Below are 15,147 nucleotides of genomic sequence, written 5' to 3' on the forward strand. Positions count from 1 at the left end.
AGAAATAAACAAAAAAAAAAAAACAATAAAAAAATGTAGTCCAAGTTTTTCTAATCTATATGGCAAGGCTGTACAATGTACACGAGTGATAAGAAAGAGGCCCCCAGCTGGGCCACCCAACTGCGTCACTATGCTCGAATGTTTTTGTCATTATATTACTTAGCTTAACGTAATCTAGACATGATGGGGCCTTAAAACTAGGATTGCGCAGATAATATTGTATTTTAATATTATGCCGAGGTTCCGTTCTAGTCGCGTGACAGAATCCGCAGCCTGATGCCATTGCCACTCTTGGTGACCAACTCGGCCAGGGGCTTCGGCTGGTGGTCCTCGTCGGGCAGGAAGCGATAGCTCCTCAGCAGCATCGAGAGCGTGGTCTTCAGCTCCAGCATGGCGAACTTCTGACCTAAGGGGGGAAAATAAAAAAAAAATAAATTACAAGATAGTAACATAGAAAGTTAGAGCTTTCCACTTTAAGGTCACTCTGCAGTTCTACAAAATTAAAGAAGGCTCAAAGTAAGCGATTAAAATTGACTAAAATTATTTTACAAACAAGTTAAGATGCAGCTAGAAGGTTCAACAAGGGAAAAATCATAAAAAAGTATATATATATTGACACTTTTTTCAAGAATGGACAAGAATTCGTCTAGGTGCAATAATTTCGATATTATCGATAGCAACCACCATCGATAGCCAAATAGATCGATAGTGTCCCCTACAACCCTACTGGTTGGTAATTGGCAAAGTGTTTTTTTTTAATTGTCATCCGAGTTTTATGAAACCTAATCTTAGATGATGTTGAACTTGAGAACATTTAAAAAGCTAGTGATTAAAATTGTTAACAATCATATATAGTCAAATATATTCATAACTATATAAATATATTTTTAGATTAAATCCCAATACCATTATATGATTCTTAATCATGGTTTTTGAGAAGTATGCTTTTAATCAAAATACTGATTCAATTTTTAAAAGTTAAATGCACTCATTTCAAGCTAAATCTGAGCTGCAGTGTATTGGGATCTCAAATTTCCAAAAGCGATTCGGTTCTTATCAATGCTATTAATTATTATATTTTCAACAGGAATTTAAACAACCTCTGCACCTTTTTTATATTTAAATTTTGAAATCGCAATTTGCTTTATATAATGTATTTTTGTTGGGTTCATTGAGTTCCCTGAAGTATTTTCGCCGACTATTTTCGGCAACAAAAAAAACTTCGTTATAAATAGCTTCACAAACGATTACCTCAGGTCAGAGCAGGCAATATAGAGCAGTGTTCTAATTATAATGGAAGGTTATCTATAAAATTCTGCTACATTTACGTACTGCTCGTAAAATATGAATGCTTTTTGAAGGGTACGAGATATTCTAGTGATTTCTGGGTAATATTAAGTAAAGAAGCTATCAATTTCTTGGATTCTTTGATAAAAATAAATTCTTTTTTGAAAATGGATAATTTTAAGAAGAATATTTTTGGTATTTGTGTAATACTCTCAGTAGAACTTTAACTTTATATGAGTATATGAATTGTTCTTAGCTTTTAGATTATTTCTGGGTTATTAGGGGCGCTCTTACCAATGCAGTTCCTGGGACCCGCGCTGAAGGCGGCGAAGGCGAACGGGTGCATTTGCTTCTCGTTGAGCAGGAAGCGGTCGGGATCGAATCGCTCCGGATCGGGAAAGTTGCTGGGATCGCGGTGGAGCATGTAGATGAGGCAGCTGACCGAGGCGCCCTTGGGCACCGTCAGCTTGCCCACCTGCAGATCCTCGAGCACCTTGCGCGAGAAGAACGGCACCGAGGGGTAGATGCGCAGCGTCTCCTTGATCACCGCCTTCAGGTAGGGCATCGACTCCTTCTCCCTGCCCTCCAGCTCGCTGGCCTCCTCGAAGGCGCGCTGCTGCACAGCCGGGTGCTTGGACAGCAGGCTCAGGGCGAAGGCGATGGCCGAGCTGGTGGTGTCGTGGCCCTCGAACATGAAGGTGTCCACCTCCTCGCGGATGTCCGTGTCGCTCAGCTCGGAGCCGCCCTCCATCTGGGCCAGCAGCAGCATGTCGAGGAAGGCCAGTCGCCGCTTGGCGCCCACGTCGTCCTGCTCCGCCTCCGGGCGGGACTCGGCGCGCTCCTGGAGCAGCTGCTCCCTGCGCAGCCGGATCACCCGGTTGGTCTCGTCGTGCAGGACCTTCAGGGCGGCCTCGCGCTCCTTGCCGGGCTTCGAGTGCTTGAAGAACACGTTGAGCCGCTGCCAGAAGGAGAAGCTCTGCTTGTGCATCACCCGGCAGATGCTGAAGTAACAAATTAAATAAATAAATTAATTAAATAAATTAATTAAATACATAAAAAATAAAATAGTAGAATAAAAATAATAATAAATTAGATTTTTATGGTACACTAAATATAACAAATACATTTAAATAAATAACAAGGAAGGAAAATATATATAAATTGAAATTAAGTAATTTTCTATCACTTTTATATAATTTTTAATGCCCTATTACATTTTAAAAATTAAGTTTTTAATATAAGAACATTAAACAATAGAATTATAATTTTTATTTTTGTTTTCTAGGGATCCTAAGATAATGTTTACAAAATTAACAAATAAATTTAAATGTTTATAAGTTAATATTTATTTATCAATATTTATTTATCATCATTCTAAGCAGTTATGTTAAAAAAAATGTTAATCTTTTTAAGAGCTTTTGTCGATTGAAAACATTTAGTTTATTGATTCACTAGATTTTTTGAAATGTTTTTAAAAGTTGTACATTTAATTAGATTAATCATTCATACCCTAAAGTCCCTTTTTTTAAATATACATATTTTTAAATTCTTTTTCAAGCCTCCTCTTAAGTAAATATTTTTTAGTTGTATTAATTAATTATTTACTTACGATTGAACCGCCTGCACGTACTCCGAGTCGCTCTGCAGCTGGGCGTGCTTCTTGATGCCCATGGCCGTCTCACAGATGGCGTCCAGGGCGAACAGGGTGATGTAGGGGTAGATGTCGAAGGACTCGCCGTCGGCGCGGCTCTTCAGGCGGCGCACCAGGATGCGGCAGTTGTCCTCCATGGGCTCCTTGAACTCGCCGAGGATGCGGAAGTGGAAGCCCGGCGTGAGCAGCTTCCGGCGGCGGTGCCAGGACTCGCCGCCGTTCGTCAGCAGGCCCTTGCCCAGCCAGGGCTCCAGCAGCTCGTAGTTGCGCGACTTGGTCAGCAGCTGGTTGTTGCCCAGCAGCTGCTTGATGTCCTCCGGGTCCGTGAACATCACCATCAGGTCCTTGCCGAACCAGATGCGGAAGACGGAGCCGTGCCGCTCGCGCAGCTCCTTCAGCCAGTTGAGAATCTCTGGGTGACAGAGGATAAGGGACTTTAGTGTGGGGCCACTTATAAGAAATAGGTCGAAAATAAGTGGCAACATTTATTTAAATTTTTAAATTTACCTTAATGGTGATATCATGACCAATTACCATTTTTTTATGATATGCAAGAAATTAAATAATAATTAGTACTTGAAGGAAAAACAATTAAAGAGGATAAGGGACTTTAGTGTGTAAAATACAGTTCGAAAATGAGTGACACGACTTATTTAAATTTTTAAATTTACCTTTAAGATGATATCATGACTAATTAACATTTTTTGTGATATTAACAGTATAAACTCGGCACGAAAAATGGAAAAACAATTACTTTTCAAAAGCGATAAAAAATTAAAAATAAATCTGCTTAGCTGGATGGCAATCCCCTTTAATCCATAAATTCTTAACCAAAGTTCTCTACAAATAACACCACTGTAAGCCATGCAAATTGCATGTAAACTAAATTCCACCGCAAGGCCAACACTGCGTATGCGTGATATAATGTGCATGGAACGATTTCAAGGGAATCGCACGCACTCTTTGCGAGATTTTCACACCAACTCACCCCCTTTCTTGACATTGGCAATCAGTTCGCCAATCGTGGGCCCCGGCAGGGTTTTCGCGAACCTCTGCAACCTGAGGAAGTTCAGGATGCTCGGCAGGAGGCGCAGGAAGAGCGCCCACAGGGCGAAGGCCAGCAGCGCCAGGGTGCTCATTTCGCCGTCGATCTCAGACCTCAACTGGCTCAACGACCCCCAGAACGACGGCTATATGAGTCAAGCGACAACCTGGTAATCGCGCTCGTCGACTGATCTTGATGACTAGCTGGCGATCCAAAGGTCTGCCAACCGCTCGACGTAGTGGCTCGTTTGCAACTAATTCGAACTCGGATCGCCAGCTGGCTGAGCTGATGGTCTGGGCTGCGGCCCGAGCTTTGGGTCGCGGCAGATAGCGGTTCTCCAAGGTGGGGCACTCTGGATGCCCTCCGGCCGTTGATAAGGGGCTTCCAGGTTAGTGGCAACGGAAATGCGTTCCCAGTTCCGGGAGTGGCTCTAAAATACTCCTCTATCCCTGTGTTCACAATAACTATTGGATCGTAACCTTTTGAAATATCTTGTTTTATATGTTTTGTTTGTATTGTTTAAACTTTTCTTTTACAATTTCTCCCCTATCTTTTCATTATTTCTTATCTTATGATAATAATAATATGTCTTATGTCTCGCAGCCCTCTAACAGGGGATCGGACCACTTTTTGACCTACAAACAGCGAAATTAGTGCGTAGTCAATCTGATAAGCTGTTCAAAGTTCACACGAAAGACGTATTGCTCATAAACAACAGATCACAAAACCTTCAAATGGGATTATGCCGAAAACAAGACCAAACTGCCTAATTAAGTGGGCCTAAACTTCGCGTTGTTGTATTAGTACGATTACTTTTTTTAAGAGATCCTTAACTTTTTTATAAAACTTAATGTGACATAAATGAATGGTAATAAAACTTGGTATTATATTTTATTATTTCAATTCTTTTTACCTACATGCTAAAATTCATTATTCTTTTCTAAGGTATGCACACGATCGAACAGGTGTAGCGAAGCACATGCCATGTTGAGGATCCCCTGGAGGTGGACAACAGAACGTGTTCTATGAGCTTGACGTTGACCCACTTAGAACATGATATACTATAGAAACTGCTGTTCAGAACTGGTTCTTCTAAACATCCCCTTAAGGAAAAAGCTTATCATTAGATTGCTCTAATTTATCCATAGCGTAGAACTGTGTAATCTTATAAAATAACAAATAGGTTTAAATGCAAGCCCCCGACTCAAAGTCCAAAGTATTGTTTACCAGCCTAGCCGCAATTACCCAAAAACATTGTGTTAATATTACATCTTATCACTAAATCTCTCTTATTTCACTAAAAGTTGAAAACTATCTTATCTTGCAAAATAATAAATGAGGGTTTGTTTCCACTGTAAAACAATATTGTTTACCGCCTTAGTAACTAACTAAGTACCACACCTGGCGATCAGAAATAATCATCGTAATAAAATCAATTTGATATTTCGAGTTCGGCGCCGGTTGATTGCTGGGTGATGTTTGAATCTACTGATAGTTGATAGCTGCAAGTATTTCCTAGGTTGCTTTATACTCCGAGCTTATCTTTGACCTTGCATCTGTCATCTGTTTACTTTTGAAGGGGAAAGTCTATTGCACTTGACCAAAAATGTGGAGATTATTACTAAAGTATTTCATTTACTAAAAGCTTTTTATATTTACTTATTTAAAAAAGCTCAGTGGCTTGAGATTTTTTTTGAATACTTTTAGGCAGTGACAAAGCTTTAAGGTGTTAATGAATGTTTTACAAACAAATAATTATTTAAATAACTAATAAAAAAATTTATTTTATATTTCTATATTTACTAAACTGTTTTTCTTCTTGAAACTTAAAATATTTATGTAAGCAATAAACACTCATTTGGAATATGATGACTAAAATGTATCTATAAAAAAAAGTATGTAATTTAAATTTCTCTTTATTTAGACTATTTCTGATGCCAACAAATATTTTACTAAATACCTAATAAAATAAAATATTTTATTTTCCTATAAGAAAGTCTTTGTTTCTTGAATTTAAAATATTAATGTAGTCGACAAACATTAACTATAAATATGATGATTTTATTTATACTTTTTCTAACGCCAACACGTAATTTATTAAATACCTACCTAATAAAATAAATTATTTTATTTTAACATATTTTTAAAAATTGTTTCTTTCTAGAAACATAAAATATTTATTAAATATTAAATAAACATTAACTTTACATATGGTTATATGTTTTATTTTAGTGATATTGTAAAAAACGTTTTGATCAATATCAATTTTGTTAAATACCTGCATAAATGAAGTATTTGAAATAGTGAATATTGAGAAGTATAGAAGAGATATTAAACAAATGCATGCCAGATTCAAAGCCCAAAACAGCTGTGCCAGCTAGAGGCAGGTAAACTTCTGGCTGAATTAAAAATGCGAACCTCTAGGTAGGCACACTTACGAGGTGTATGTTTTTCTGGCATGGGCACATTCCCAATGCCCATGTCAAATGTGTTTACTCGGCAGAAACGAGCGAAAACAAGCGAAACACCAGCCCCAACATGCTGTTATTGGGTGGGTCAAGGTCGAGCTGGACTTCGGGCCGGGCGCCCAGTTGGCCAATAGCCGAGATAGCCAAGGCGAAAATCCAGGGGAGCTCCCGCAGCGGATTTCGCACTCGGACGTGCCGACAGGTGTTGGCCAAAGCGGACTCGAACGAAGAAACTGAAATAGAAACCGAGGCAGATGGCCAAAACCCACCGGCGGATAGCAAAACCCTTAGATTAGATCACCCTGAACCGGTTGCCAATTCGGGACTGTTGTTGTCTGCGCCACAATTAAAGGCGGTTAAACAGAATTCAGCAAAAACCGATTGCCAAATAAACCGATTGTCAGCAAGAGCCAAGCCCCGATGCGATATATCTGCGATTGTATGGCTATACCCACAGCCTTGGCATGCCACCAGAGTTGCTGAAGAGTGCACAATCCAAAAACGAAATGAAATGGAAAATAAATTAATGTGAAATATGTACTGCAGATGGGTCAGCAGAAAGGCCAGCGCAAAGAATAAATCTCGACCAGTTCGGGCTTAGAACGTTCCGGAGCGACCCTTAAATGGCAACGGAGTCCAGAAATAGCACCACCTAGCGGTGTGATTAGCATATTCCGGCAATGTGCTGATTCATTATTTATGCATAAATTTTCGATGTTTGTCGATTTGATTACCCATACTTGGGTCTTAGGACTGTTCAATGTCTTATTTAAATAAGAACCTGCTAACGCGCGATGATAATTGAACAAGTAGAAACGGAAAGTGGATAGGCGAAAAGTGTTCCTTCAATGGGCATCGGTACTTCCCGGTCACAGTTCTTAATTGATGATGCTATCGGTTACCTACTAAATGATCTTACCTGTCTGCTAAGTGCAGTTTAAATAAATCTACCTTACTAGAAATAAGAGTCATAAACTAGAAAAAACGCTTTATCAGATACCCGTTACTCAGCAATATTGTAAAGCGCCACCTAGCCGCTGTTTCAATATATGGTAATGTGGGCGGCGGACAGATAGGCCATTTGTCGGCGTTACAGTGGGCGGGGCCATATTTTTTTTAAGTAATTCGATAGGTATTTATAAGTCTAAGGCAGTTCAGTTAAAATTTTGTTTCTAGCTTGAAAACTGTGGTCGCCACAGTGTTGGGCAGTTTTTGGACGCTAAAGTGGGCGTGGCAATATGTTTTCTAGCTCAAAGGATAGGTATCAACAGAGGCAATGCAGTTCAGTTTAAATCTTGTTTCTAGCTTAAAAGATGCAGGCGCTATAGTCGTTCGCGAATTATGGGCATTCGAGTGGGCGTGGCACACTGCGCTGCGCAGGAAGCCCAATAACCTGCGAGTAACGCAGTAACCCTATAGAACAATCTAGGGAACACCAGAACTTGTTTGTCTTTCTGTTCTCGAAGCCAAACCTGACCTAAGAAAAACCGTAAGTTCTATATTATAACTTGTTCTCCAGGAGAAAATCGAAACAGCTCCATTAAAACCACTCTCTTTATGCAGATCATATCGAGCTCGTATCGTTTTAAAATCAATCCACTCTGAATTCATTGACCCCAAAATAGACGTGTCAATGACTCGAGTCAACGTTGCCCAGCCCCAGACTCGCGGACCCCCTATTATCTATGACTCGGCACTATATTCCTACCTATATAGTGTACTATAATGTGGGGTGAATAGGAAGAGCCCATGGGCGGGGCTGGCGTTCAGCTTCGCCGACTTCTGTTTGAACTATATTCGAGGAATTGATTTCGTGATGGATGATTCGTCTGTTTCTTGACTCGCCTCACTGCGTCGCCCATTTCCGGATCCGAAGTCGCAAAAATAGTCCCAATTTCGGTTTGCTCTCCCGTGGGGATGGCTATTCAGCAGTGGGTGCAGCCTCAACTACAAGTGGTCGGAATTAAATTTATGCAAATGCAGAGACTAGTTTGACTTCGGTTGCCGCCATCAATCTACGTCCGAAACATTCGGTATTTGGCAAACAACTTTCGGAACTTCGACGGGATCTGCTTGGAATGCCAGAGACGACACCCAAACATTGAATATCAATTCTTGTTCACAAGTTCTTCGATATATTCTGGCAATGTAAATACACAGCTTTGTCTTACCTTATTGCCGGGCCTTGAACTTGCGCAGGGGAGGCAGCTGATCTCAAGTCACATCTGTGAATTGGCCAAAAGCAAACAGAGAATCGTGTCCACATGAGCGTGGCTAAGCGCACATAGCTTGGGGGACAGTGCGCGACGAAAATGTAGGGACTTCGACTTGGGGATTTGAACACACTCCCCACTCAACCGATTAGGGTATAGAATATGTTTACAAAATTATATCAATTCACACTTTATTTCATTTTAAGTAACTACCTGGACTTATTTAATGCGCAGCGCAGGGATCTCTAGAATCTGTCTCAGCGCTTATGGGTACAGTCGGACATGGATAGATCGACTCAGCTGGTGATTTAATTTATACCCTTCTACTTTAAGATGGCGATCAACGGTGTTTTAGATCATATTCCATTCTGCCTTACATAATGCTTACAATAAAAATACGATTTTTAAAGAATTTTTGTTTTTAATTTGCCTGTTGTAAAATATAAATAGCAGCAGCAAAATAGTATTTAATATTATTAAATATTTGAAATTGTATTTCATTAGACAAATATTAAAGTTTAAAAATCTACTTAATTCCTATGAACAACGTATTAAAATTCATGGAAGTTTTTTATTCAATTAAATGTTATTAATTATTCATGTAAGTTAAATATTTTGTATATAACCCAAAAGGTTATTCAATCAAAACAAATGACTGATATTCTATATAAAAAAAATTTTAAGCAAATTTAATATTTAAAAAATAGTATTTGCTAAACATTTAACTTTAAGTAATTTTTGTATGTAATACATTTTTTTAAATGCTTTAAAAGACTTTATTTAAGTACAAAAATAACAAAAATAAATTAAAACATTTTCAGATTAATGTTAATAAATTGTAAAGCGAAAAAAATAAAAATGTATAGTTAGTAATTATAATAAATTTGATTTTTTTTTAAATATGATTACCGCTTTGAAACGCACTGTGCCATCTACGGTTCGCTTGGATTTGTTCGAGGCGTAAAATACGCGAACATAAATCGTTTTTACGGCATTCAAATTGCCCGCTCTTCATCTTTGCCTGCTGCTAGTTGTTCGTTTTTAGCCACTCGCTTGTACAATGTGGATTTAGTTGTTTAGTTATGGCCAAACAAGTACCAGTGGCTACGGAGGCATTTCTGGTAATGTGCGCTCATGTGGACTTCCTAGTTCTTGGGCCGCTTTTATGATGCATCCAGCCACTTGGCGGTGTGTAAATGTAGCTATTATTGTTAACTTCCTCAAAACCATAGAGCCACCACTTCAATTAGAGTAACTATTAAGTCGCGGAATGGGATATGTGAAGGGAGTTTCCGATAACTAAGTATCCGAGTTGGATTGGAGCAGTTTCCTTGGAGAATAACATATATATTTGCATTATATTTTAAAGTTTATCGGAGTCTTTGAAGGTTCTTTGAAAGAAATCAAACACCTACTATTATTTCCTTAAAATATAGCTTAAATATTTAAATTATATTATTATCAAACTTGGAAGAAAATATAAATTAAAACATTCTTCAAAAACCAATTATATTCTCTATAATGTTATGTTAATTTATAGCTATTTTACAAACCTATGTAAAATTGATGTTGCTATTAGGAAATGCTTGGAATTCTCTTACAAAAATTATGATTGACATCTATGCTTGTTAAGGAACAACTTAAAAATACGTAAAGGCTGCACTCTGATGTGTCGCGTGTCAGTTTTCAAAGGGAAACATAATTTAAAGACTATCAATCATGGTTTCGGTTTTAATTGAGCGCCCAGTGCCACCTCCGGATAGTGATCTTCTGACCACAAAGTGATCTTCTGAACAAAGTTCGCTGGACTCTTTGAAAGTTGTTTTTTGAAACATAAACCTGTACGGCTGCCCTCCGGTGCTGCAAATTCGACGATTGTGCGGGGCATTATGCGAGTTAATTGCTCATTAAATCCATGCATTAAACAAATTTAAATCAAAATTCACAACCGCCACTGAGACGGCGACTAAAATAATGTTGGACGCCAGAACGCCGGGCAGATTCTAAAAAATTTAATTATATTTAATTACGCAGCGCGATTTGAATTTGAACTTTAGCATTAGTTCAACTCGTTAATTGGACAAAGAGCCATTAAGCTGAAAACCTAAAGATACAGAATACAAAAAATGAAAAAGCGTAAAGTAAACACAAATTAAACATGCAATGTGGATGGACGGATGGAAGTCCGGTGACGTGGCCACTTTTTTGGGCCTGGCTCAGTGCGATTCCCATTCCGATTCCGAGTCCGAGTTAGCCAAGCTCCAGTGCCCTTCGAGCAAACAAGACTCTTGGACCCGGGCTATCAGCCAAGAGCCATCGACACCATCGTTTGCCAGGCCAGCGACAATCCACGAGATACGAAATTCAAAATACGACAAAGAAACTGTTTAAAATTCCACATACAAATCGTTGCAGTGGCCGCCGTTGAAAGCGAAATTGAAGCCGAAATCGAAATTGAAAATGAAAATGGGTTACAACTGCCCAAGGTCGATGCAGCAGTTGAAAGCCGGAGCGAAAGCGACCCGAAATTGGGGGAGGGGCAGGCAGAAGAGGCCCCCATGCATATACACTTGGAAAAATTGCTGAAGAAGTCAGCTATCAAATAATAAGTATTATTGAGCCAGTACAACTATATTTCACAGTCCCTAAAAAGTAAATTGGAATATAATTATTAGAAAATGTGATCTTTTAAGAATATTTCACTAATCTATAAATAAGAAATGAATAAATACCTAAAACAATTATTATCTATTAAAACTAGTCTAGAATATTTAAAGAAAACTGAAGAAAATAAATTGTATATTATCTAAAATGGAATTTTTTTTAATTTAACTTAAAATAGGTAGCTTTATAAATATTTCCTTGAGAAATAGTTTTAAATATTTACATTCCCAGCAATACAAGTTCTAAATAAAACATTTTTCAGTGTAAAACACATAACGCAACACTGTACCAAAACAAAAGACTTAGACAAGACACAAACTTGATCGGAATCATCATTATCTGCCACCTTTGCGATCAGCATCATCAAAATGCATAGGCGACTGCAGGGGCATTTCGAGCCGCGTTTAACCCATGACTTCCCACGACGGCCGGCCTCAAGTGGATTTTTGATTGCATTGGAAAACCCAGAAATGGAAAAAGATGCCTGCGTTCATTTTATTTGTTCATATTCATCAGTGATTAATGGGCCAGAGCTGGTTGCATTTGATTTGGTACTTTTATTTGAAAATACTGTATTTTTGAATCAGTTTTTTAACGCAAATATAACTATTTTTATTTGCTTTAATTACCAAAAGATTGGTTGATTTGTCTCTACTTTAGTTCCTCATTATTTTCTTTGTTTTATTATTGCGTAATTGTTTTCTACTCGGCTTAATTTGGTTTTAAGTTTATATCTCCATTATTTATGTACTCTTTTGAGTTTATTCTCTGCTTTATGAGCTGTTTTAGGCGTTCTAAAAACCGACTCACCCTATTTTCCAAGAAGTATTTTCTCGCTGACTCTGCATTTTCCCCGCACTATTTGATGTTTGATTTGCAACTCCGTGTTTCGTGTGCAATTCCATGTTTTATTGTTTTTCTTCTTATTTTTTTTACCCTCTGTTTGGCCCGCAAACATCATTTGGACAGGCAAACAGGTGGAGACACCGGGTTATCAGTACGCCCCACTGGCTCCAGCCGATCCGCGAGTGTTGCCATCGTGTGCAGTTGATGGATTTGATCTTTCGCCATTGATCGCTGATCTTTGGATGTTGTGGCGGTGTTGGACACCATTTGGAAACAGCGAACCGGTTCGCGCGGAGATGCATGCGATGCATTTGCAGCGCCGCCAATGGGATGTGGAGGTGGGCGGTGGAGGTGGAGGTGGCCCTATCCGCTTGCCCAGGCAAACAAGAACTCTAGAGGGCTAATGGAGCTGCACAGCCGGGAAAATTCGCACGAAATGCCAAAAAGCCGAGACGGCAACATTTCAATTGGCAAAGCGGCCAACGCAAACTTCGGCGAATTGCCAAACTTCAGCCAGTCAGTCAGTCAGCTGGCCACTTTTCAGAGCCGCCAGTCAAGTGTTGCACGTTGCCGTTTGGCCGTTGGTTGTTGCCTCTTGAAAAGTCGCAGCAGGCAACGGCAACTTGCAACTTGGCCTGTTAATGAGACGCCGTCGACGTTGGCTGTTGGTTCCGCGGAACCGAACTCGCTCAGATTGCCACAGGCCCCCGAACAGGCATGGCCAAAACCAAAGGCTTGTGCTCAGTCGAAATGCAGTTCACTGGGAAAATAAGTAGTAATTTTGTGGATTTTTATATCCCCTTAATAGAATACTAATAAAATGTAGCCAATTTTTATATCCATTTAAAGCTTAAATCGATTGGAATATCCGAAACTCCATTGGATAGAATTCTAAAAGGTAGATTAAGGCCTAAAACTGAATCTATTATTTGCCTTCAGAAGAATGGAAGTTTAAAAGTTTTTTTAGGGTTATAGGAAGTCTTATTAAAGAAAAAATGCAATAAATAGAGCAAAACCATAAAATAATTAGGGTTTCTAGATTTTTCCGGCAAAAAACTAGTTTAACTTATACTAGCTTCACGTGAGGGAAACTCTTCTTGTGAAAGCCTTTCCTTTAGAAACTTTTGGGTACTGGAGAAATAATATTTTATTATTTTTTAAAAATATATTAACATATAATTCCATTTCTCCTTGTGTAGAGTAATAGCTGCAGACAGAGTCAATTGCCACATTCTTCCTTTTTTTAAGCCGACGAAAGAGAATGGTTATTTATACATGCCCTGTAAATCTAGTACATGAAATGGGTAGATAGGCAAACAAATAATAATTTAATTTAAATTTTTTTTTAAATTTATTAACTGCCTTTTATTACAAATTTGATATATGTTTATCAGCCTGTTAACTCAAATTTCAAGCTGTTATAGCACTGGATTATTTATGGTTCTAAATGTTATACTAAATGTTGTTATCTAAAATGAATAACAAATTAGAATTTTTTTCCTTTTGTATATAATAACTCGAATTTTTATAATATGTGCAGTACCATCACAATCTAATCATTCGATTATTTATTGCCATTCATAAAATGGATAATAAATATATATATATATATAATATATTACCATGACAATTTATTATTGGATTTTGTATGGTTCTTAACGTTTCGAATTTAATAATAATTTATTTTTGTATTCTTTTTAGATTTTAGACATGATAGCTAACATTTTGAAAATATATTTCCATCACAATTTAATTATTTATCTTTCATGACATTTTGCCAAAAATAATCAATTAAAAATAAATAAAATAATACATTTTTTTTTATATAATAAATTTTGGATAATTTATGTTTCGTTAATGAAATTTCGGAATGAATAAAAAATTATTTTTGTATTTCGTTTGATATATAATAACTAACATTAAAAAAAATACCTTCACAACTTTATTATGATCGTTATGATTTTGATTGATATTTATTATGATTTTAAAGATATAATTTTATAATATTTTTGCAGTACATGGTAGCCACAAAGCCTGGACACTTATTGATGGTATGTTAAAAACATACTTGTAGATAGACCGGCGGGTTTTGGGGGCCTGCGATGTGTGTTTTGTTTTGTTTTTGGCACTGCTCTGGTTCCGCTTGCAATTGGCGCCTGTTGCAAGAACCCGCCGGCGAGTTATGGCCAGAGCTGTGGCTCTGACTTTATAGATGTATGGCTAACCGAGCTGCAAATCGGCGGCGTCGGGTCGGCTTGGGTAATTTGATATTGGCAACCAGACCGGACCGGACTCACTTTCAATGGATTTGCGTCAGGCCGCATTGCGAATATAATTTGCACCACCGCGTGGAGTGGGTTCTGCTGGACTCCGGCGGGTCGCCTCGATCGCCCATTCCTTTCTGGCCAGTCATCGGTAGATTCTCGTTCTCCCCTCCCCCAAAGCCTCCTGGAGTCACCCAGACGAGCTGTTGGCCAATGCCGGCAGATGGGCTGTAATTATGTGTCCAAGCTTTTTGCGCCCGGCCTCTAATGCGATGGATCAGCAAGAAGTGCCTGCCACACATCGCAGTCTCGGTTCCCCCGGCATCTTCATGGCCAACCCGGCCTCCGAGGCTTATTTAGCTCTTGAATACCCATGCTGATGTCATTGCCCCATCCCCGAGAGTCTTCAAGTCTTTCACCGATGCGACGTCTCACTTTTCATTGCCCCCGCTTTCGATTCTGTCGCGTCATGCCAATTTGCAAAATCGCCTTTCTATGTGTGTGCGGGCAAAAATATATTCTAATGTAGAAATAGCCAAATCAAGTTTTTAAAATTTATTTGTATTTTTTAGTCGAAGAAATGGGCACAAAGTGCATGCATTTCTTTCTCTTTTTGGGGAGACTCGACTTGAAAGGTTGCATGATTTGGCGGAATTAATTTTTATTGCAGTGTCGTTTAGTTCTGGAAATATCTGTCTTGGCATGCTGA

The 15,147-nt window shown here is 38.6% G+C and overlaps 1 protein-coding gene across 1 annotated transcript; it reads right to left on the reverse strand.

The window, feature by feature from the left end:
• Positions 1-34: 34 nt before the first annotated feature.
• LOC108026223 (probable cytochrome P450 4s3) lies at positions 35-4,233 on the reverse strand. The gene is made up of 4 exons (XM_017097051.3): positions 3,927-4,233; positions 2,897-3,350; positions 1,582-2,288; positions 35-406 (listed from the first exon to the last, which is right to left on the reverse strand). The coding sequence occupies exons 1-4, from the start codon at positions 4,075-4,077 to the stop codon at positions 249-251; spliced, it is 1,470 nt and encodes a 489-aa protein (XP_016952540.1). The 5' UTR covers positions 4,078-4,233; the 3' UTR covers positions 35-248.
• Positions 4,234-15,147: the final 10,914 nt, after the last annotated feature.

Source organism: Drosophila biarmipes, chromosome X, assembly GCF_025231255.1.
Source record: "Drosophila biarmipes strain raj3 chromosome X, RU_DBia_V1.1, whole genome shotgun sequence".
NCBI classification, from domain to species: domain Eukaryota; kingdom Metazoa; phylum Arthropoda; class Insecta; order Diptera; family Drosophilidae; genus Drosophila; species Drosophila biarmipes.